The sequence below is a fragment of the Triturus cristatus genome, chromosome 8, assembly GCF_964204655.1.
Source record: "Triturus cristatus chromosome 8, aTriCri1.1, whole genome shotgun sequence".
NCBI lineage: Eukaryota > Metazoa > Chordata > Amphibia > Caudata > Salamandridae > Triturus > Triturus cristatus.
The window spans coordinates 1,151,227,799-1,151,253,364 of record NC_140591.1 but is presented as its reverse complement, the minus strand read 5'-3'; the positions used below and the strand labels follow the sequence as shown (position 1 = coordinate 1,151,253,364).

The 25,566-nt window shown below is 42.3% G+C and overlaps 1 protein-coding gene across 1 annotated transcript in view; it reads right to left on the bottom strand.

Annotated features, from left to right (window-relative positions):
- The window catches only part of LOC146805524 (interleukin-1 receptor type 1-like), a 356,975-nt gene that overhangs the window by 242,935 nt on the left and 88,474 nt on the right, over positions 1 to 25,566 (bottom strand). Inside the window, exon 6 of the mRNA XM_085623806.1 lies at positions 5,073 to 5,138. Coding sequence (XP_085479932.1) covers positions 5,073 to 5,138 — 66 coding nt within the window. The remainder of the gene's footprint in view (positions 1 to 5,072; positions 5,139 to 25,566) is intronic.

Sequence of the window (25,566 nt, the reverse complement as noted above, 5' to 3'; positions counted from 1 at the left end):
TTCTCTCTCTCTCCTTCATAATGTAATGGCCTTAACGGCCTTTGAGAAATGTCTGGTTCCTGAGTGCATTTTGGCATTATGTCTCTCTCTCGCGACCATGCTCGCATCACATGCTCAGACTCTACTGAGCGCCTCAACTATGGGTAAGGTGCAGGGGCGTAGGGGGGTGTGGGGGGGGTTTGGAGGTGGGGAAGGATTGGGGGGAGGGGGAGGGGGCTGGGGGGAGCAGGGGGAAAAAATTAAAAGAGAGTTTATCTGGTGTGGTAGGGAGGTATTCCAAATAGAAAAAATGTAGATGTAGTGAAGGCTATATGTGCTGGGGGTCTTGCCTTTTTTTCTTTGGGTTTGTGCATAATTCTGTGCTGAATTCATTTGGGTGCTTTGTGGTTAAGGAGGTTTTAAAAACATGAGAATGGCTAATATCAATATTTGTACTGTCAATGTCAACGGGCTGAACAATCTGAAAAAGCGTCAAAATTTGTTTCATTTTATTGCATTTAACAGGTTAGATATAATCTGCATACAAGAGACTCATCTACCTTGGGTCAGTCGTAATTTACTCTGTATGAAAGGGTTTGATATTATAGCCTGTACCACACAAACTTCCAGTGTAAGGGGGTCGTAATTCTGGGTAGAACGTCTTTGGGAGGGGCAAAGAGGGCAAAAAGCGACAGAATGGGTAGGTGGGTGATCGCAGAAATGAATTTTGGCTATACAATTTGTTCAATATATGGTTCAAACTGTGATGACCCGGATATATTTGATTTGTTGGAGGAAGAAGTAGCGGACTGGCCAACTCCATTGATAGTATGTGGCGACCTAAATATTTCTATTGATGGACATAATTCACAGAATTATTCTGGGCGGAAGCCAAGGGTTTTTAGGGCTCTTTCCTCCCTTATTAGATCTCATGGGCTGGAGGATGTTTGGGGTACTAGGGAATCACAGAACCCGGGCTATACTTATTTTTCACACCCGTTTCAAAAGTATACCAGACTTGATTATTTTTTTATTTCATCGTCAGCATTGAGCAAGGCTGGTATTAAGAAGCTCCCCAGAATAATATCTGATCACAATCCTCTAATTCTTTCTTGTAGCATAGATATGGCAGGGCGAACCCGCGCCAATTGGACCTTCGAAAGAAGACTACTCTCTGATCATAGATTTATAGATCATATTTTAAAATGGACCAAGGAGTTCTTCGATGCCAATCGATATAGTACCTCAAGGAATGTCGTGTGGGAAACTTTTAAGGCGGCCTTTAGAGGGGAATCAATTAGCTGCTCAGTGAATTTAAAGAAAGCAGATAAACTGGAGCTGGAAAGGTTAATGATAGATTTAAGTAAAGCAGAGGAGCTCCATGTGAGAGATATCGGAAATGGAATAGATGGCTCGGAAAGTGCAAAAAGTTTGACTATTATTAAAGCTAATATACAGAGATTAGTTACACAGAAGGAGGTAGGTGAGTATCAGGCTTCCAAGGCCAAGCGCTATGAGACAGGTGAGCAAGCAGGTAGGATTCTTTCCCTACGAATAAGACAGGATAGAACGAGGAATGTAATCTCAAACATACAAGAGGATGGTAAAAATTATTCAGAGCCTCAAGACATCCTGAGAGTCTTTAAAAATTTTTATCAAAAACTGTATGACTGTGAGGATCTCCCTATCGATCAGCAAGATCATCAAAGATGTGAGTTTGATAATGGAGGTAGAGTTCTTGAGGAATCATTGAGGGAAAAATTGGATAGAGACATTACTGAAAGGGAAATTAAGGATGCCTTGCATGAGCTGGCTGTCGGGAAGGCTGCAGGCCCCGATGGAATTCCCCTAGAAGTCTATAAGAATATTGAACCTGAGATTGTTCCTATCTTGTTGGATTTGTTTAACGGTATCCTGTGTACAGGCATTATCCCCGATTCATGGAAAGAGACAAATGTAATTATTTTCCATAAAAAAGGCAAACCTAAGGAAAATCCAGGCTCGTATAGGCCTATATCACTCATTAATGCAGACACCAACCTGTATTCCAAAATTTGGGCCAAAAGGTTGGGGGGGGGTTATTGGCGGTCTTGTATCCCCCTGGCAGCATGGGTTTGTGCCTGGGCGGGGCACGACAGATCATATACGGAGAGCAATCGCTCTGTTCGACGCCCACGCTGCCAGGGGGGGCGAGATGGCCATGATCCTCCTCGATGCAGAGAAGGCCTTTGATCGCGTAACCTGGGACTATCTTTGGGGTATTCTTGAAGATAGAGGATTTGGTACAAAAGCGATTAACGCTATCAGAGCCATGTATAAAGATCCGGTAGCCAGGGTATCGGTGATGGGGGAGAGTTCTGAGAAAATTAGGATCAGGAGAGGCACCCGTCAGGGCTGTCCCTGCTCCCTGATACTCTTTGCGCTATATATAGATCCTCTGATCTATAGAATCTTGAATTGTCCATTGATTTGCCCAGTGATCGTTAATGGGTATAGTAATAAGCTGTTGGCTTATGCCGATGATCTGGCGATTCTTACGACCCATCCACAGCAGGCGATGACGGCACTAGTGGAGCTGGCAAGAGAATTTGGTAGAAGAATTCACCCCTGTCACTATGATCTGAGCGTAATCCATCATTCTTTTGCTCACTATGCCACCCCAGTTTGGACCCACCCATATGCAAATCAGTCTTGACCCTGCTCCTGATGGGAACAGTCCAGCCCAAATGAAACAAGCATACTGGGACCAGTTGAGGGGTATCACCCCTCATCAGCCTAGCTAGATTGAGTCCAGTGGTGCAATGAGCCCAGACGTGGGTCCCTTGCTCGCCGAGCCACTGGATTCAAGCTAGCCTGGCTGATGAGGGGTAAAAACTCAAAACCAGTCCCGGGGTGCTTGTTTCTGGTCCAGGGAAGACCTGGCCTGGCAGTTCGGTCTGGACTTTTCCCATGAGGAACAGGGTCAAGACTGATTTGCCTGGGTCCAAACTGGGGTTGGCATAGTGAGCAAAGAACAATGGATTCAACCCACATCTGTGACTGGGGGTGAGTGGTTGAAAAGTTTCAGCACTCCGTCCATCATCTTGTTGTGTTTGCAACCTAAATACCTGGCACGTTCTATCAGCAGGTGACATTATTTATCCTCTGAATGCGGTGATACATCTGGTGGAGCATAATTAAAGACATTAGGAGGCACAAGTATGCAGAGCTTTGATACTTTTATGATGTATATTATCAATACAAATTTTGCTTTTTGGCAACTATGGTAAGCCGAGTTCTCAGATATCTCCTTTTTAAAGCTCCTGTGAGGCCCAGCACCAGACAGCTGAAGCCAAAGTTACCATCAATTTGATACATCACTTGCATAAACATAGTCCACTTTCGTCAGTTACTCATTATAGCCAGTCGGAGAAGAGTGAAAGCAGATGAAGAAAGCTGGGGAGAAGGATTTGGGAGTGGGAAAAAAATTAAGAGATTAAGATTCCTCAGAAGTAACCCTAACCTACCCATGTGACCTGGCCCTCTTCTATTCCAAGAAAGGTAAAGAATTACAGGCAAGAAAAAACTGTCAGAGAAAAGCCGCATCAGGCGGTTTTACCATATTCATGACAATGTGTTGAGGAACACAAATGTAAAGATTGCTCCATTCATTTTCATCACAGGGGGTTGTTGAAAATGTAGTGGTCAACAGAGTGAAACTGAGTATATGCTTTATTACGATGTAAAGATGATGGAGACCCTCTGAGAAAGTGGACAATGACCTAGAGGGAGCAAACATGTCCTACAATCTTCAGGTAGTGAATAAAATTACAAACATAAATAAACGGCAGAAAGCTCTGAGGGATGGCCACAGCCCATGGGTGATGTCATGCATTTGCAGACATGTAGAGCTACAGAGGTCAATCAATTCAAGTCAATTGGTGACATGAGTGATGATGGTGCTGTGAGGCAGGAGGTGCAACCCCCAAAAAAGAGAGAAGCAAGCAGAGAGTTAAAGAGACACACAGATATGATGGGAAAGGAAGATAATTAAAAGAGAAACAATACAGAAAACAAAGAACAAAGAAGTGGAGAAAAAGGAAAAAGGAAGATGACAGAGCTGGAGAAAACAGGTGAGAAAAAGAGGTAGAGAGAATGAAAGTAACAGAGAAAAAGAGCGCGAAAAGAGAGGAGGGGGAGTGAAGGAGGGAGAGTGAGAAAAGAGAGAGGGGAGATAGAGGGGAGACGAGAGAGATGGAAGGGAGACTGAAGAGAGGCAATATGCCAATAAGAGTGGATGAAGAGCAGAGTGAATCAGGGAGACATGGCAGGACCCACAGATGGGGATTTGAATGGCTTTGCAATCCTACTACAACTTTACAGCAGTTAGTAAATTATTTTTATATTTCTCCTAGTAATCGTTCATATTTTGGATGTTTATAAATTTAAAAACAATATTGATGAAATGATTTGCCCTTTACACTTCACGCTGACATGTTCTTTCCTACAAATATTACATTCTGAAGATGCTAAAAAACTAGGGCATATATCTATGTACCAGTTTAAATTCCAAGGACAAGGCTTAGTTAAAACTGCCATTCACTATTGCATTTAAGACAACCTCTGCTGTGTGAAGTTTATAGATAATGGAGGTGTATGTATCAAATCGGAGTTCTTTATGTACCTTGGAAGAGTCCAATCTCACAAGCTTTAATTAAATGTAAAGATCCCCTGGTTTGTTAAGATTTCTTAATTCCCTCCAGTTACTCCATTTTAAGCACAGCTATTCTCACATTCATCCCTTAAATTCATTAAATGATCATTTCATGATGCATCTCTAAATTGAGGATAACTGCTAATGTGTATGTGATTTATTTCCAAAGAAATCTCATCCTTGGATCTTCATTTGCCTCCCACAATTGTAAGGAGACAAAGAATTACCAGTATTTCAGCACACACACTGAAGATCCACACAAATTCAATCGTTTTAGGGATACAACATAAACAAATCAAGCAAATTAGTACAACTGCATTAACTACCACTTGAAATGGCTTTGCATTATTTTCCCATGTCGTGAGTATTTATTTGATGAAAAGGATATCAAGCTACTTACCAATCTTTACATACAGCTTTTCATCACTGGGATAAATGATCACTGGTAGTTTCTTTTCTTCAGGCACTAGGGAAAAAAAAGGTCACATATTAGGCATTACCCTCACCTGCAGTGACAGGATCTGATGGCTAATGTAAATACAATGAAATGTCTTCAACCAGTAATGCATTAAGCAACGGCAGAGCTGAAATATATTATAAAACAGACAAGGCTGAAAGTCAAAGGACCCTAAAAACAAGTAGCCATTTCAGGGCTCACACAGGGGTATAAGAAGGGGGGGGTGCAGTGGGTGCGGGCCGCCCCGGGTGTCATCACTGAGGGGGTGACAAAATGGCAAAAATATGTGTTTTAAACACATATTTTTGCCATTTTGTCTACCCCCTCAGTGATGACACTTGTCACCCCCAGCTTGACAAAATGACAAACATATTTTAAACACATATTTTTGCCATTTTGTTAAGCCGGGGGTGAACAGAAATTTTCCACACCGGGTACCACCGGACCTTGCTACGCCACTGGGCTCACAAATTATTTGAGACTCTTGGCTGGCAGAGAAAAATAGAAAGGTCTATTAGCAGAAAAAACACAGACCAATAAGCAGGTCAGAGCTATCACATTGTCAATTTTTGAGGACTATCAAATGGTGTGAAACCAGCAGGGCGTATCTATCAGCTTGAGTAACTAATTGCTAGTAGTTCACCTTATGTTTAAATTACATTTTTACAATGTGCAGCATGCTGTACAGAGAGCAACTTTAGAGATCTCAATCTTGTCTGGAAGCATGGATGACAACATCAACCACCTTTGAGTAAGCAGGGGAAAATAAAGGATTGGGGCTAGTGCTAGACTAAAACAACCTAGAAACATCCACTTAACAATATGAATATAGCATTGGGGAAAGTGAAGAGGAGACAGGGATAGGAAAGGATGGGACATGTGGAAAACGGGAGAGATGCAAAATGGGGGATTGAAGATGGAGATGAGAAGGAAAAAGGGAGAGGGATAACAAGAGCAAGCAAGGTTGGATAAAAAGTAGAATGACACAGTCTGAAAAATTTTGATGGAATACGTAGAGTAAAAGTAGCTATGTGGTGGCAAGTGAGTTAGAATAGTGGGGGAAGCGGGCAAAGGAGACAAAAAGAGGTGGCAGTAGAGCGAGGAACATGAAAAGATTAAGAAAAAAGGGGAAATAAGTTGATAACCGGTAGATTGCAAAGATGAGCATGAACTGCTGTATTTGAAGCGAATTACCAACCCATATGACGTTTAAACAGGTATGATTTTAGTTTCCTTGAGGACTGGATTAAAAGCCACTAAGCACCTGGAGCTCCCTATGGAGAAGGCTGCAGAGGCAGAATGAGTTGCAGTCATGTAACTATTGATTTTTTTCTCCCTCAAGTCTAACAGTGTCTTTGCTTCAGAAATGTTTTAGAAACACTGGAGATTTCAATGAGTGATGAAGCTATTCTGGTGGTTGCATTTGGAGTGCTTTAAAGATAATGCAAGTCATCTTAATATTTTATTCTCGACTCAAGGGAGAACCAATAAAGCTGCTGGAGGATGGGCGTGATGTCAATTTTTTACTGCTTTATGCCAGTGTAGCTACAGGGAAGAGAATATTATTAAGGGGGGCATGGCTCGTAGCATGGAGAATGGCTTTTAAGAGGTTCAAAGGTGGATTTAGTCAATGCTATCTAGGAGTCAGTCCCTTAATCAATGCAGGAGACAACTAGAACTTGGTTAATATGTCTGAAGTTTCGAGAGGGTAGTAATGGTACTATTTTTTCGGAGTAACGTACAATCATTCTAGGTACTTTTGCAGTATGGCCTATGTGCAAGGCCATCCCTTAAAGAGTATCTAGCCATAATCCAAAGAGTTTTCTTCAGAAGCAGATTGAGGGATTTAACAAACTGTGGCTCAGAAAGTCAATTTTAGCAGACTTTGATGTTGTCTTGCCTGTGCAGGATGAATAATTTATTTTTGTCAGTGTTTAATCTCAAAATGTTTAATGTGACTTAGCTTTGGAGTTTTATTAAACAATTTTTCAGAGTGCAGATGTCCTGAAATCATGAGTTTTTAGAAAAGTTGCGCATGAACTGCATATTGCTGGATTGTGAGATCTTCCACAAACATAATTCCCAGTGTAGGAAACTAGAATATAACTTTGGGTTACGTCACAGGATAAGGAGGTAGGGGCAACATTTGGGTTGACTAACTGGACTAGTTGTGTTTAGTTGGCCACCAATGAAGAGAACCATTCATTTAAAGTTCCTCTGGAGTTCAAGTAGATACGTCTTTGGCAACCAGTAGTATTGAATGCTTTCCTTCTTGTACCATTAATGCCCAGTGATAAATTGCCTTTGGTAATCAATACAATCAACCTTGGCACAAATAATGGGTCACCTGTGGAGCTTTCCCAGAGGATGGTCCAGCTAAGCTTCCAAGCAGATTGGGAGGGTACAGGTTTTGTTTGTACACTAGTAGAACTTGGATGCCTCCTTGCACAAATGGGCATTGCACGCTGCCTGCACTGCGACAAAGCAGTTCCATACGAGGAGTGATTCTGAAGAATGGACAGGTGCGCACTTATGGAAAAGGAGATATATCAGCCAAGGAGATGTCCGAACAAACATAGAAAGATTTGTGGCTCCTGGACCTGGTGGGAATACATTGGACTAGAGATTGCAAAACCTGGTTGATTTTTTTTATTACTGTAATCCAATAAAAAGTGTTCATAAAAATATAGTATTGAATGTTCCTGATATGTCGAGAATAACCAGGATAGACATCAACTTTGTCAATGATGGACTTCATGTCATCTAGCATTTTTATTGTAGCAGTTTCAGTGCTAAATCCTTTGTCAAAGTCTGATTTATAATTGGCAAGTACTTTGTTCTTGTTCAAATATTAACTTGGTTGACAGAACAATTCTCATTTACTTTATGCAACTAAGGTAAATTGATGATTCGTCTGATATTAGTGCAATGTGATCCACCATTGGTCAATTAAAGAGGGGTGTAATTTTTCCTGTTTCAGAATATCTGGAAATAGTCCCCAAGGAACTGAGGGACAGATTAGTATGCCCCAGATTTTGCTGGAGTACTGAAAGTTGTTTTTAATTATTGTAGATGGGATGATGTAATCATGATGGAATGTGGCTCTCAAATTTGTTCAACTTTTGTCGGGTATTCCTATAAAATAACCTCAAAGTTAGATCAAGTCTTCGCACTAATCTGTGAAAGTTCATTTACCATTTGAATATGTAATGGGGAAGCGATTCATTCTGTGATGTTTGCAATTCTGTTAGCGTAAAGTAAGGAAATTCTTTCTATTAGGACCAAAATGTATAGAAAGGTGATCATTTGGCGTTTTACTATGAAGTTTAAGGATTTGAAACAATTCTTTGAGTATATTTAGAGAACTGCTAATGTTGTGCTTTTGTGGGGATTATCTTGTTTATATTTTCCACGGTTAAGTTTAGTATAGAAAAAGTAATGACATTTTTGTTTGTTTGTCATGAGCGTTCAGATTTCCAAAGCTAGTTTCTTTTGGTGAAAAGCTCATCTGACCTTTTCATGAAAAAACATCTTGGGTGTTTGAAAGAAAAATGCCTCTTTTTGCATGTTCACCCACACATTTTTGGACTGCTGCTGCTGGTTTTTCGACTCAAAGTGTCCTTAGGCCTGCTAACCAGACCTCAGTGCCAGTGTTCTGACCCTTTACAAAGTATACGTCGAACTGGCTAAACCCAATTGGCAAGTGCTGAATTACTTACAAGTCCCTAGTATTTGGTACCCAGGGCATGCAAGACAGAGTGTCCACCTAGGGCTACAGCACTATTTCTGTCACCCTGAGTGTGACAAAGGACACAATGGCTTCCAGCCTGCTACTGCAGACTGGAAGTGGATACACTACTGGTTCGACTTTGCCATTCAACACCAAAGGCAAAGCTACCACATACCTTAACCCTACATATAATTCTCCCCTAAGAAAGGCCTATGGAGCCCTATGGCAGGGAGCTATACATTTTTAAGTAAGACATATTTTATATACGTCTTAGCAGCAAAACATTTAAGGTTGTTGTTTTGTTAAGAAAAGTTAGTAGCCCCCCTGGCTAATACAGTGTTACCAGTTGGCATCCCAGTCTGGCTAACTTTTGAATGACACTAAGTGGTTACAGTAAGGTATCAAATTAATTGTGGCATTAAATACAACCTGATGTTCAGGTCGAAGTTAATGACATTAATAAATGTAAGCAACTTTTAGAAAGTTGCCACTCTGTGCCCCAGCTTCCTTCCCACCAGGGGAGATGTGTGAATAACTCCCAGGCTTCGGAACAAAGGCAGTGAGGTGTGACCTCTCCCAGAAAGACCACTTGAGGTGTTAGCCTAAAAGCCGAGCTTCAAAGGGAAATCCACCAATGAAGGGCCACTAGTGACAACACTCCCGAGCAGGCTGCCTTTTGTTCATGCAGACAGGTTGGAGGCAGGGACATAAAGGGAAAATATGTCCCCAATTCGTTTTTTTCGTGGGTGTAAAGGCCTTAGGTAGCCACACATCTAGGGCGGGCTACCTAGTTCCTGACGACTGAAGAGAGGTCCTGACATTTTCAGAGTGACTAGAATAGTGCACTCTGGCATAGCCAGGTGCCATACATTGCAGGAAATGTATCACAAGAATGGAGGGGACCCAGTAGCAGCTTGGCTAGTGACCCCATAGTCCCCTCGAGGCACTTTCCTGGGATAAATATGGCACTCAGCTCCTCTGTACATGTTTGATTTGAAGAAAGGACCAAAGGACTGCCCTGCTGCCCTTGAAACTGCACAAAGAGATGCTGCACTGTTGGAAGAAGTGCACATACCACACTTGGGGCTAGTAAAGCTTGGACTGTGCCTAGCTCAGGGAAAAGTTGATTCACGTCGGCAGATCGAAGCAGTGACTCCAAGGATAAGTTGGCTAATCCCCTGGAACCAGCTCCAGGGAAAACAAGAGATGAAGAAGCCCAAACCTGCAAGTTGGTAACAACCGCTGATTTTTTGCTGCTTCCTGACGCCGTGCGCAAAAAGTGAGCGATTTAAACGTTGCAAGCTATCCGCTGGACCCAGGTGTGTCATCAGAGTCCAGATTCATCATTCAAGAGGGACATCAGCTCCTGACAAAGGAGTTCATCCCATCCGCGGTGCAAGGACACCAGTAGCCCAGCTGGACAGCTACTGCAACCAAGAGGACTTCGCGGGGCCCTGACATCTGTGGTCAAAGTCACCCCACACCACCTGTGGACCAAGGACTCACCACAAAGGCACCCACCATAGACTGCACATAAACTGGAGCATCCTTGAGCATCAGGACACTCCAATATAGTCTATGGCAGTTGTCCTGTAAAGAATGGAACTCAACATAAAAAGGCTCTGTTTTAATTGGATCTGATATATATAACTGTATCGGATGTAAACCTACTATGCGATATTCGGGCCTTACAAAACGATGCCACATTACCACTTGACTCACAAGTCACCGATCAAATACTGATGAATCAATCAATACAAATTAACGCCACAACCAGCACAAGTTTTAAACCAAAGTCAACTTTTGTCCCAATTCTTCCAAGGGACTCTATCGATACAGTCAATGAATGCATTTTGACGGAGTTGAAATTTTTTTATTACAAAACACAGGTGACAACCAAACATCACAAAGCGCGCCAACACGAATATTACCAGCTTATCAAAAGATTGCAATCAAATGATTCCCTAGTGATAAGAAACTCAGATAAAGGGGGGAACGTGGTGCTCTGGTCTAAGAAATTATACTTGGAAGAAGCACTTATGCAACTTAACGATAGGACGTGCTATAAAATCAGTAACAAATAAACAACTATTTCAGCACAAAATGAACTATTCAAACGACTTTTGGCATGGAAAAGTGTGGGTCTATTAAATCAAGACAAGTATAAATTCCTCAAAAAAGATTATCCTGTCACACCTGTGATTTATTTCATCCCGAAAATAAATAAAAATATTAACAAGCCACCGGGAAGACCGATAATTTCTGCCAAACAAAGCTTGCTAGAAAATGTATCGATTTATATTGACTCATTCCTTCAGGATTTTGTGAGAGCTCATCCGTCTTTTGTTCAGGACACTACAGATTTTTTAAAGAAGCTACAAGAGTATAAATGGTGTAACGATTATCTTTTAATAACCATAGATGTATCTAATCTATATACTAGCATACACCATAAGGATGGAATAGGAGCTATGAAGCATTTCCTGGATAGGCGACCCATACAGTTCCACAATCACAACAAGATGTTGATTACTCTAACTGAATTCTGTTTGAACAAACATTACTTCCTCTTCCAGACCCAAATTTACCAACAAGTGAGAGGGGTGGCTATGGGGGCAAGCTTTTCTCCTAGTTATGCTTGCCTCCATATGGGATGGTGGTGTGGTAAATAATTTAATTACCGGTACTAATTTTGATGTGGAAAACTATTAAGAATAACTCAGTAAAATAAGAGGCAGAATCCGTGGTATTAGAGGTTCGGAAAGGGCTTTATTCCTTATACAATTCGAATTGTAGGCATCATATTCCATCACCACGGAGGTTCAGGAAGTGAAGGGCAATACATTATTGACAGGTAATCATTTTTATAGAAAAGGCATTACAGTGAAACAGATGCAGGAGGCGTAACAGCTGATAAAATAGATAAAGACATGCATGCGTAACTAAAATAGGCGTAACTAGGCGTAACTAGAAAACGTCATTATTCATGATGTCATAAATGGGTGGATCCATGAAAGATTCTCGCAATGTCAGCAGAAATACTTGGCAGAGATGCGCGCGCAGCCGCATGACGTGTGATTGACGTGCAACTAGGGGGTGAAGGGGACTTGACATTTAGCTCTACATGTGGATACAAAAGTCTGTGGGGTCAAGTCAACCTAATCCCAAATCATATCTAACATCCTATGTTTAAAGAACTATGTTATCCAAAAGGAAAGGTCTCTCGAACAAAATCTATTCTATACTGACTGTGAGTGCGTGTACAAGCGTCTAAATGTCTACATGAGATGCGAGGGGCAGAAATCTTCCAGAGTAACAGGGCCATGAATTACTTGCATGAAGACAGAGAAGCCGGGCCCTTAGCTCGGTAGCTGGAAGGATGTTTACTTAAACTACCAGACAGGAATGCATTGGATGAGGAGCGGAGCAGATAATCTTTGAAGGTGAAATACAGTTTTTGGCAGGCAGACAGGCCGAGTGAGGCACCGTTAGCCGCGCAGGGACTAGGACAAAGTTCATGGATACAGATGCGAGCTCAGACTGGAGCTGTCAGAGGTAGAAAGCAGGGAAAGGCTCGATGGCAGCATTCAGGGCCTACTCGCCTGAACTGCAAAATGGAGTAGATGAACCATATAAAGTCGGTGGCCTTTCATACTTAGGAATGGAATATCCGGCCCATTCATGGCGGATCTGAAAGAGGACATGTTGACGGTGGACGCACAGGTGTTTGCGTCTTCATAACTGGAACTGGAGGGAACATACATGTACTTGTAACATATACATGGAGCCGTTGGGGTCTAAGATAGGGGACATAACTGATCACAAAAATCCATATTTCCACATTCCCTCCTTGTCCCCTACTGACCCTTAGGAGATATCAATCTTCATCAATCCATCGATCTGTTCATATAGCATCATTTGTTCTTCTTTCTTCTTCCGGGATCTTGAGCGAAAACTTTGATGTGGAATACACGATGTGGCGCACAGACCACAAATCGCTGGTCCACATTGCAGGCATAAGCAGCAACTGAATAGTATGAGAAAGCCAATACCTAGGAAGGATAGGACCCTCCATCCCCAGGCTGACAATACACTCCAAAACCAACCGGACCAAGTCCAGGTGCCTGGATTCTGGTGTATCTGGTTTACAATCTTATGAAGGCGTGTTATAGCTTTATATACAGATGGCGAATTTTCTGGGATGAATACGCAGCAACTTGATCCGATGACCCTACAAGCTCCGCCCCTATCGGCCAGGATGACGTCAAGGACAAGACGATTTTGAAGAACAACAATCCGCATCGCAGACTGCTCCTCTGTTAAGTTGCCTAAGGCGGAAATAGTTTCATTTACTACGGCTTCAAGGGTCCTAGTTAATCTACGTATCAGCTTACTATTGGTGACTGTACCTATATAGGGAAAGAGACCTTTATTAAAATCTGTATATTTTTCCCATGCCGTCTCAGTGTAATCGACAATTGGGAGATCTCTCCGTTCTCTATTGTGTACTAAATGAGTATTTCTGTGATAATCAGGAGGGGCTAGGAAAACAGGTGGCAAAAGGAATGCGATGTAACAGGTACCATCCCAATCCAGAGGCAGACGTATATATGCAGTCTGACCACATACGAAGTAGGAATGGCGAGAAGCTCTAAATGTAGACTTGCCTTGATCATTAAATTCTATCACAGTGGTGCATTTACTATGGCCCATATGTATTGAACCATTCTTTCTTACACACAATTCACCTTTAACTGGAAATACTGACATAGCGGGCAAGATTGGTGCAGCTTCGGATTCAACATTCAGGATCATGAGATTAAGCGTAAAATTACCTAATCCATATACTTCATTTTCTAGATCAGTTCCTGTTCTTTTGGGAAGTCCCTCCTTGTCAGGGTAGCAAACTTTGAGTAAAACTAGGTTCAGGTTTCCCCATACCCAATTGTCTTGATAAACTGCCGAGTCTGAATCTAAGGAATTAATTAAACTAAACCATGCTCCACAGGAGCCATTGTGTGTGAACGGATATGGAAAGAGAGGCAGAATTCCCTTATAGTTCTGATAGGGAGGGAGTCGGCCACATATCCAACAATTGGTAGCATTGCTGGTCTGATGGGAATGATGTAACATACTAATGAAAGTGTTATTGCGCAGCGCAAATCTATAGGACAACTCATGCGGGGGTAATTCACTAAAGGAATGTTCAGCAGTAACATTATAAGCACGTTTAGAAATAGGATAATATATGTGCAACAGTATACTTGCAGCGATGATCAGAAGACTTAAGAAAAACAAAATTAATAATGTCACTGTGCAATGACTACGCAGTGATTTACAGTACGCATGCTTTTTCAACTGCATCTTTCGATTTCTTTCTCTATTCAGGTCTAGGGAATACATGTCAGAGACAAATTCAACCGATTCACCTTGGAGAGGACTTAAACAATCAAATTGTCTGACTTGCTAGACCTTAATTTCAGTTTATACAGTTCCTTATCGGATTGTTCAACCAAGGGGGGCTTTGAATCAATCGGTGAAGAGACGCAAGGTGTAACGTTCACATCAGATGGTAGTCCATGAAATTTCTTGATATGACTCGAATGTAACCATCCTTTTCGACCTTCGATCTTCACGGCTGTCCTTGTGGTGAGCAGTACGAGTTGAGGCGATTTCCACCTAGGATCTAGCTGAGTCTTCCGGTCAAAATTTCGTACCAGCACCAGGTCCCCGGGAACTACGTCATGGGGTTTCACCTCGGTGTTATCGGGAAAGGCTGCAGCTACCTGTGAACGACAAGATTGTAGTGCAGACATCAAGGAAGCCAGGTAATCTGTCAGCATATTACAGTCAACGTCAGTTATTTTACGGGGTATAGGCGCCCCCCACATATTTGGCGGTCTACCAAAGATCACCTCATACGGGGATAGCCCTGTTCGAGAATGTGCTACCATTCTCATGTAAAAGAGTGCAACTGGTAAGGCTACTACCCAATCGACACCTTTCTCTCTACATATTTTTGACAATCTAATTTTCAGAGTTTGATTATGTCGTTCCACGAGACCTGCTGCCTCGGGGTGTCGGACACAGTGAAATTTCCATTGATAGCCTAACAAAAGTGAAACGTGTTTCATCAGTTCGGATGAGAACGGCTGGCCATTATCTGAGTAGACAACACGTGGTAAACCATACCGTGGGAAAAATTCTCGAACTAACTGTTTGGCAGTAGTCGGGGCAGTGTAATCTGAAACCGGGTAGGCTTCGGTCCAACGGGAAAGAGCACAGACAACTACGAGGACATATTTGAATCCTCGACATCGTTCCATCTGGATATAATCCATCTGGAGGACTTCAAAAGGGTGATCAGGAGGCTGAAATCCACCCTGTTCTACGGGAATGCTTTTACCTGGGTTAAACTGACAACAGATCATACAGGTACGGACTTTTTGTTTAGCTGCTGCTCGTAAATGTTTGTTGAACCAAATGTGTTGAATGCTGTCTAGCATAGCTTTCTCTCCTAAGTGCGCTGGACTATGTATTGTGTTAATGACAACTTGAACCATAGAGTCAGGAAGAAACCATACAGATTTTTCCTTCGTCATCCATCCTTGATCCATTTGGATCCCTCCTAATTCAGTCCATTTCTTTATTTCATCTGGTGTAGCATGTGTCTGTATGTCAATTACATCAAGAGCGGGATCCTTAACTGTCATGCAATGTGTTGGTGTCGGGACTATTGTCTTTGTCATGTCAGTTGTGTGAGTTTGAGCAGTCTGTTTAGCTGTTCTGTCAGCTAGATCATTGCCTTGAGAAATGATATCGGTAACTTTCGTATGAGCTTTGCATTTCATAATCGATATTGCAGTGGGTAGATGAATTGCGTCTAATAGGGCATGAATGAGGGATCCGTGCTGAATGTGGGCACCGTGAGAAGTTAAATAACCTCTCTCTCGCCACAGCACGCCGAAGTCATGAACGACTCCGAATGCATAACGTGAATCTGTGTATATGTTTACTTTCTTATTTTTGGCTTGAATACAGGCTTGTGTCAGAGCGATGAGCTCTGCTGCTTGAGCTGACAAGGTGTCAATACAATTTGTTTCGATGACTTCAGTGTCTGTTGTGACTGCATACGCAGCCACTAACTCTCCTGTACTTGTTCTCATACATGAACCATCTACATACAATGTCAGGTCTGGATCTAACAATGGGACATCTGTCAAGTCTTGTCTGGGTTTCGTCGTGATAGTAATAACTTCACTACAATCATGTGCTAGTGGGTCTGTTCCGTTTACTGGCAAAAGTGTGGCAGGATTCAATGTACTACAACGTCTGATTTCTATATGTGGTTGAAACAATGTCAATTCATAACCGGTGAGTCTTGCTATAGTCAAGTGTTGCGTTTGCGTTCGGTTCACAAGAACCTCTACTGCATGTGGTACTTGTACTGTCAATGGATGTCCTAACACTATGGCATCGCTTTGTCTGATTGCTAAAGCTGTCGCTGCCACTGATTTCAGGCACGCAGGCAGAGCCTGAGCTACGGGATCTAATGTACTAGAGAAATAGGCACATGGTTTGTGTGATCCTGCTTGTTCCTGAGTGAGTACTGACAAGGCAGTACCCTCGCGTTCTGTAACAAAGAGTGTAAAATGTTTATTGTAACATGGTGTCGCTAAAACAGGTGCTTGACATAAAGCTGTCTTTAAGCTTTCAAAAGCTTGTGTGTGTTCCTGAGTCCAAGGGAGAACAGTCGATGTGGCCGCCTCCTGTGTTGTCAACTGAATGAGTGGTTTTGCTAGAAATGCATATTGAGGGATCCACTGCCTACAATATGAAGTGAGGCCTATAAAAGCCCGCACCTCCTTTTGTGTCTTGGGTATTGGCATGTTAACAATTAACTGGATGCGATCAGGTGTAAGCTGTCTTCCCTCCTTGGACAGCGAGTGCCCAAGATAAACAACTTGCTGGACACAGAATTGCAGCTTAGAAGGGGACACCTTGTGCCCCTTTTTGGCCAGAAATTGTAAAACCGTCAGTGATGCTTTTTCACATTCAGGTTCGCTTCGAGCGGTGATCAGCAGATCATCGACATATTGAAGCAGTGCAGTGTTAACTGGCATGTGTATACTGTCAAGTTCTCGTTTCAGTGCTTGGCTATAGATGCTGGGGCTTTCTGTGAATCCTTGAGGTGCGCGTGTGAATTTAAAACTTCGTCCGTTTAAACTGAATCCGAACAAGTATTGGCTTTCCGGATCTATTGGGACGCTGAAAAAGGCATTCTTGAGATCAATTACAGTAAAGAACGTTGCTTTGGAATCAATGGCGGTCAGTAATGACGAGATGTCTGGGACCACGGGGTATTGTGGTACAATGCATTTATTTAGTTCGCGCAGATCAATAACTAATCGATATACTGGCGGGGCCTTTGGATCAGTTCGTTTGAGAATCGGAATTATCGGGGAATTACATACATTGGAGTCGGTTTCCACAACCACTCCTTGGGCAATAAGCTCGTCAATGATTTGCAGTAAAGCCACTACAGCATCTGGTGGTAATTTGTATTGTCGCATTCGTGGTAGTACCACTCCTGTCTTTAGTGTGACTCGATATGGTGTAATGTTCATGCAACCAACATCAGTGGGGCCTTGTGCCCATAAATGTGTAGGTAAATTCTGCAGTCGGTGATCCATGTCTCTGGACACATAGTGCCCTTTGAAATCACGTAAAAACAATCTTACTCCTTCCGGAGAACAACATATTATAGCTCCTAGAGCTTTCAATGTTTTTATACCTAACAGGTTTTCCGGACATGATTTAGTAAGCAATAAATCTGTGGTTCGTGTCAAGGGACCAATCGTAAGTGGAAGAGGTTGTGATACTTCATTAATGATAGGTTTTCCTGAAAAGCCAAGGGAAATATTCTGTGAGCCTGAGAGGGGTGCCCCTGGAACTTCACTACGTCGTATTGTTGTTCTGCTTGCCCCTGTATCAAGTACAAATTTTCTATCTTGGCCTAATAGTTCACTGTGTACATAAGGTCCCTCTTGATCTACAGGGACCTCGATAAGGGGTAAGCCAACTTCCCTCTCTAGGCTGTTTCATGCGTATCGTTGATAATCAGGATAGTCATATTGTGCATACTGGTACATCTGTCGTGTCGTGTTTTGTGTGGCAGCAATAGGCTGCGGTGGTGGAGCCGGCATGGACTGTTGTGGATCTGGCATGGACTGTTGTGGAGCTGGCATGGACTGTTGTTGGTTCTGATCCTGTCTAGGTGGCCGTGGTCTTTCCTTTGTTATACCTATGGCGATATTATGCTTTAAGACTGGACAATCGTGTATATAATGACCTGGCTGTTTACAATAGTTGCATGTCCCTTTTACAGGACCTGCTGAATCACTGGACTGTGTCATACCCTTTTTATGACCGTCAGCTGGAACTGACTGGGCAACTATCATTTTCATTTTCGTGTCTTTCATGCGTCTTTGTTCATGTTCTTGTTCCTCTCTAATTCTATTGTGATGATACTGTAACATTTGTAACATTTGTGACGGAGTGTTACCTTGCCAGGTACTCTCGAATTTCAATATTCTATTTTTAACTTGGGGCAGGGAATTTTCAACTAATTTTGTCACAAACAGATGTGGATATGATTCGCTACTTGCTTTTATGCCACTATTTATACCGAAACATTTTTCAAATCGGGCATAGAAATCACTAGTGTCTTCATCTTGCTTTTGTTTACAGGCTGAGATTGCACCCCAGTCTTCCTTTTTCGTAGTTAATAAACGTGGCAGTACCTGTACTAGTAAACCTGGTAGCATTTTAGTCTTGTTCCCCAGCCCTGAACCTGGACCTCGGGCTGTTTCTTCTGTTTCTAATGCTGCCCAATCTATCTTTTGGTCTCCCACCTCCCAATCCTTTTCTTTGAGTTTTTCGTAAATGCCCGCAGGCATTAATACCTTTAATATTTTCATAATGTCGGGATAGGTATACTCTCCCATGAGCAACATGTCTTTAATTTCACGGTGGAAACCCGCTGGGTCTTTGTCATGACTGGGTACCACTTTCTTCATTTCTAATAGTTCCATTTTAGATATGGGTGTGTATACAAATACCCGTTTAAACTCATTGTCATCACCTTTTATTGGGTGCACTTCGCGTAAAGGATTCTGTCTATCCATATAATACGTCGTTCTTTCCTTGATGGGCAGTGAGACATGTTCTGGGCATACAAAAAGAATGTACTGGTTTCTGTATTCTAGTATTTCTCTAATTAAATCAGTACCTGAACCTCTCCATTTATTTGTGAGTAATTCAGTCAATATATCAGGTAGAGGACCAGGATCGGAGTGTTGGCTTTTATATAATATAAGGAGATGTTGGATCATGTATATGCCAGCTAAACGCTGTTCGTCTGGGGTAAGGTTCAAAAACGTGTGTGCTAGTGCATCATCACTATATTTTCCGGGACTGTCAGCCCATAGTACTGCTGATCTAGCTAATTCTTGTTCGTCCAATGAATCAAGTATATGATGTCCTCTTCGTTCTCGAAGTAGGTTGTCAGCGGCTTGGAATAAGTGTTCGGGAGATCTTATATTGATTATAGGGGTTTGGTAATTTCTGCTACTTTCTGGACGTGTCGGACGTATTGAATCATTTGAGCATCTAGTATGATTAAAAGATCTTCCTCTACCTACATAAGCCATCGTGTCCAACTGTCCTGTTGGCATTCCTAATTCTTCCCCTTCCCTTCTGTTTTGTTCAGGCTCGTCTATCTCTAATCTTTCTTCGTGTATTTGTTCAATTTCTTTGCGGATCTTTCGGCACATAGCTACTATACTTAACATTCTATCATGTCTCCCCTCTGATATATTCCGACTCCATGTGGTAAGTATTTGCATTTCTTCCGGATTTACCCCAGGCCGGTCTTGATTTCTGATCACACAGTTTATGAGGAAACGTAACAGTTGCCCCTGTACCTCCGCTTTCTGGTACTCCATGGCTCTGCTGATACTTTCAGGACCTCGTCCTGACTGAACAAAGTGATATATATTTTCTAAATGTGTAGTCATTCCTGGTAGCCTCGCTAAATATATTGCAGCTCGTCGGATACGTAATGATGCCAGCAGCATTTCATCCTCTTTGCCGGGCACAGGATCATATCTACAATCCATTAGAAGTTTTTTAAGCATGTCGGTGGTTGGTAATTTGGGCTTACGTTGGTGTGCTAATTCTTTAAAGGACAATTTATTTACTCTGGGTGGCGTGGAAAAAATGTCTGTTGTACCTCCTGTAGCACCGTCTGGGGTGCTGGACGTGAAAGGATTTGTTGAACGTGAGACAGCAACCGTAGTTGCGGGAAAAGCTGTAGAAACAGATGTGCTTGTCGGAACTTGTGTCGGAGTTTGTTGTTGCGGAGGTACAGACGGAGGATCTTGGCGTTGAACACCATCGGCAAGCGGTCTATGTGGTGCGGGGTTAGCATACTCGGGAGCTGCGTCATCTAGGTAGGAGGAGAGGAAAACATCCTCTGCTGTTCGGGGATGCCCTTTGGGGTGTACTTTTATTGGAAACAATGGAGGTGGCAAGTCTTTTGGTATTTCCGGAGTAGCCTTAGGTAACCCTTCGGCCAGAAGAGGATACATACCATTCATAAGGGCATTTATTTGTCTATCTACTTGTTCTGATTTTACTCGGGTACCTTCTTCAATTAATAGATTTTCTCGGACTTTATTTGAATTCTCCTTACTTTTCTCTTCCTGTCTGAGCGCTTTTTCTGTACGTCTATATGATTCTTTACGCCATAATTCAATGGCATCTTTCTGTGACTGTCTAGCTTTCTTTTTCCATAATTCTTCTTCTACTTTCATGATGCAATCTGCATCCCAGGTCCCAGCTGCGGGCCACCTCTGACTTTCTGGTAATTCCTTGGTGTAGTCTACCCATAAATCAAGAAATAATACGGCGTCTAGGCCATGTTTATGATACATGAAGTACCCTGGAGTGTCCCTAGGAGGAATGGGAACAGCTTCTTCGAGTACCCCTTTTCTAGTTTTGATCTGTCTTAACTTCGAAAAGAGCGGCATGTTGAGAACTGGTCTGATACTTAATCTTGAACACACTTAATACAACTAAACACAATAATGAACAGTCATTCACCCCACAATATGTAGAACGTATTTAAGACATTTAACATTTAACATTTAACGAACAACAATGGCCATTAGGGAACTAGTCACTTAGCATACTAAACATACTAGATATACTGCTAAACAGTACAGATACACTGCTGAAACAGTGCAGACCGGATTTGTGTACCCAAACCCGTCTTGACCGGCACAACCTATGTGCACGTCAGAACGCCTCCCCGGCAATGGTACTCACCGGGTAGCTCGGAACGGAAGGCCTCGGAACTGAACTGGACTGGAATGGACCGGACTGGACTCGACTCGGAACTTCGGAACTTCGGAACCTGGTGGGCCTCTGTATACCTCGGATCTTGCTCTCTCAGCTAGGCTCTGGTCGGGATACTTCGCACTTCTCACCGCCTCGTCTGGGTGTTGATCGCAGCCTCAGTCGCCCCCGCTTGGCCGGAGGGAGATACAGGAAATCCTGCGGGTACGCGTTGTTGTCCGTCCAGCTGTGGCAGGAGACCGGGCCTGCAACGCACCTCCGGCGCGTGAGATGAGAAAGTGTCCCTGTTCGGGCGCCAATTATGTGGTAAATAATTTAATTACCGGTACTAATTTTGATGTGGAAAACTATTAAGAATAACTCAGTAAAATAAGAGGCAGAATCCGTGGTATTAGAGGTTCGGAAAGGGCTTTATTCCTTATACAATTCGAATTGTAGGCATCATATTCCATCACCACGGAGGTTCAGGAAGTGAAGGGCAATACATTATTGACAGGTAATCATTTTTATAGAAAAGGCATTACAGTGAAACAGATGCAGGAGGCGTAACAGCTGATAAAATAGATAAAGACATGCATGCGTAACTAAAATAGGCGTAACTAGGCGTAACTAGAAAACGTCATTATTCATGATGTCATAAATGGGTGGATCCATGAAAGATTCTCGCAATGTCAGCATAAATACTTGGCAGAGATGCGCGCGCAGCCGCATGACGTGTGATTGACGTGCAACTAGGGGGTGAAGGGGACTTGACATTTAGCTCTACATGTGGAGACAAAAGTCTGTGGGGTCAAGTCAACCTAATCCCAAATCATATCTAACATCCTATGTTTAAAGAACTATGTTATCCAAAAGGAAAGGTCTCTCGAACAAAATCTATTCTATACTGACTGTGAGTGCGTGTACAAGCGTCTAAATGTCTACATGAGATGCGAGGGGCAGAAATCTTCCAGAGTAACAGGGCCATGAATTACTTGCATGAAGACAGAGAAGCCGGGCCCTTAGCTCGGTAGCTGGAAGGATGTTTACTTAAACTACCAGACAGGAATGCATTGGATGAGGAGCGGAGCAGATAATCTTTGAAGGTGAAATACAGTTTTTGGCAGGCAGACAGGCCGAGTCAGGCACCGTTAGCCGCGCAGGGAGTAGGACAAAGTTCATGGATACAGATGCGAGCTCAGACTGGAGCTGTCAGAGGTAGAAAGCAGGGAAAGGCTCGATGGCAGCATTCAGGGCCTACTCGCCTGAACTGCAAAATGGAGTAGATGAACCATATAAAGTCGGTGGCCTTTCATACTTAGGAATGGAATATCCGGCCCATTCATGGCGGATCTGAAAGAGGACATGTTGACGGTGGACGCACAGGTGTTTGCGTCTTCATAACTGGAACTGGAGGGAACATACATGTACTTGTAACATATACATGGAGCCGTTGGGGTCTAAGATAGGGGACATAACTGATCACAAAAATCCATATTTCCACAGTGGGAGGAGGTGATTGTTAAGGCACTGTATGGCAACATTTTATCAGATCATGTAATCAAATGGGTCAGATATATAGATGACTTGTTCTTGATTTTTGCGAGGTGACAGAGAAAGTGCTGAAGCCTTTATCACCAACATGAACAACAATGACATAAATTTGCATTTCACCCACAATATCAGTGAACAGTCTGTCTATTTCTTAGATGTGGAGATATTGGTGGCCAACAATTGCCTAGAGACATGACTATTCCGGAAGCCCACGGCAGGGAATACCCTACTGCATGCATCCAGTTTTCATCCAAAGCACACAATAAATAGTATCCCCTAAGAGGAAATGCTTCGGATGCGCAGAATATGCAGTAGGGAGGAGGATCTGATATCGGCACAGAAACAGTGAAAACAACGTTTCCTAGCAAGGGATTATTTAGCTTCAAATATAGAGGCAGCCATCAGAAAAACGAACCTACTAAGCAGGTAAGATCTTTTGTCCAAAGCAAATAAAAAATTCGATTAAAAAATCATCTCTGAATCTAGCAATCCGAGACTGATTTTGAACTACAGCAAACAGAGGGAGGATATTTGTCGAATAGTAAGGAAAAACGGGCAAATAATACGTAACGATCCGGCAACTATATCCCAGTAATCCTATCGTTACATATAGAAGGGCAAGCTCCACCAGTGACTATCTAGTGAAAAGCAGCCCAGAGATTACCTCCAACAAAAATGGGCTGTCAGGACAAAAGGGTTTTAGAAAATGTTGGACTTGCAAAGCTTGCAAACTAGGTATCAATAAAAACTCATATATTACACCTTTCAGGACTTCCCCCACCATGATCTCCAAGTTTTTGACTTGCAAAACCGATTATGCTGTTTATGTGTTGGAGTGCTCTTGTGGACTAAAATATATTGGCAGTACCAAACTGCCAGTCCACAAAAGAGTTCTCCAACACATAAGAGCCATTACAAATTTTGATCTGAGGCATCCAGTTGCCCGCCACTTTAGGGAAGTACACAACAACAATTTACAAGACCCAACATATTTCCTTGTGGACTCTATACCGCCCCTAAGATGCGGAGGCAATAGGGAGGCTAACCTTAGAAAATTGGAGACTCAATATATCTTGGAGTTTGACAGTAAGAGTCCCAATGGCCTCAATGCAACAGAGGACCTATATACATGTCTCTAAAGTCTAAGGTTAAATAATCCCGTTCTCAGTCTAAATTGGCACTACTGTATAACAGCATAAAATTAAGTGTCTAACCACTTTGTGTTTTCTTTAATATATGCAGCCAATTTACAAAAAGTAAATAGTGTTTAGGATCAAACCTATACAACAACAACTGGCAGCATTTCTTGCTATCCGCGAACAATCCCTGAATCAAATGTATATATTTTTTCCAGATTTTAATAACATCACTTTAACACCATTACAATGGTTTTTATCTCTTGCACCAAAGCACTTTTTAGCACTTGTATAGTACACTTTATATGCAATATTTTAGATGACGTTAGCACAATATTTTTATTTAGCAACATGAGACAAAAGATATTACTGTAATTTTAACCATTTTTATGCAAAGGTTTTAAAATTATACAACAATGTGGTGATACAAGTAAATTATGCTATGAGGAGACATTTGATCTGTATAAACTGCATAGTATCCCTAGCTACCGTATTTAATGAACCAACAAGAGGATTTTTCACTTAATTGTACATACAAGTCCGGGGGTTGATTCATATTCTGTATTTAAACAGACATTGTCAAAATTAATCTAATTACATGAAGGCACAAAATGTTTGCATTCTGTAAAATTAAATGTATCATTTGACTTGCTGCTAAGTTGATGTATTAGAAAACAGAATAATAGTCTGTTCTCTTTGTCGTATTTTGCACTAGCACTTTAAAAAGGGAAAAAAACACACAACATGTCATGTGATCAAGGGCTCCGAAACGCGTCATGGCAGCATTTTGCACTGAATAAAATCAAGATATATATATACCCCCACACACACATTACCTACTGGCGGTCGCTAGTAGGTAGTTATAGTTAGGACCTAGTTTCCATAGGAAAAGCGTTTTTTGATTTGCCAATATCTTTGGTGCCGTGTGACGTATCTTCGCACAATTTTTTAAAACAAATGGCCCGCTCTAGTCAGCTCCTGTCTTAAAGGTTTCAGGGTGATTCGTCAAGCAGGGGCCGAGAAAAAGAGGGTCCCAAAACGCGTTTTCTCCATGTTAATTTCCATAGGAAACTTTTGTCGCAGCTACAGCCCAAACTGCTGAACAGAATTGCACCAAATTTGGCAGAGAGGTAGCTCTTGGTTCAGAGTGCACTCTTTGCTTTAAATGGTGTAAATTAATTTGGTAGTTCAAGATAAATTCAAAAATAAACAAATATCAATATCTGGTGGCTGCAGTGGATCCGCGAACACTCCTGATCACAAGCTTGACTCCGATTGGCTGCCAACACTTCAAACCAGAGCGTGTTGGCAGCCATGTTGTGACTCGGTAGATCCGAGTCGCAAGAAAAAAGTTTAAAAATGAAGAAAAGGGGGCAGGGTAGAAACACCCCAACCCCTTAGGCGTGCTCGTCCCCAAAAAACATTTGATTTTTAAATTTTCTGCGGGATTCACGCTGGGTGTGCGAATCCGGCTGAAAAAAAGCCTCAGGACTAAAGTGGACTTCATCCCCCGGGCAGCAGTGTGCCAGGAGGGGCGTTTGCAGAGTGGTGTCAAAAGGGGGCGTGACCTCGGACCACTCTCACCAGTCCAGTTGTGTGGGGCTTACTGAAGGTACCT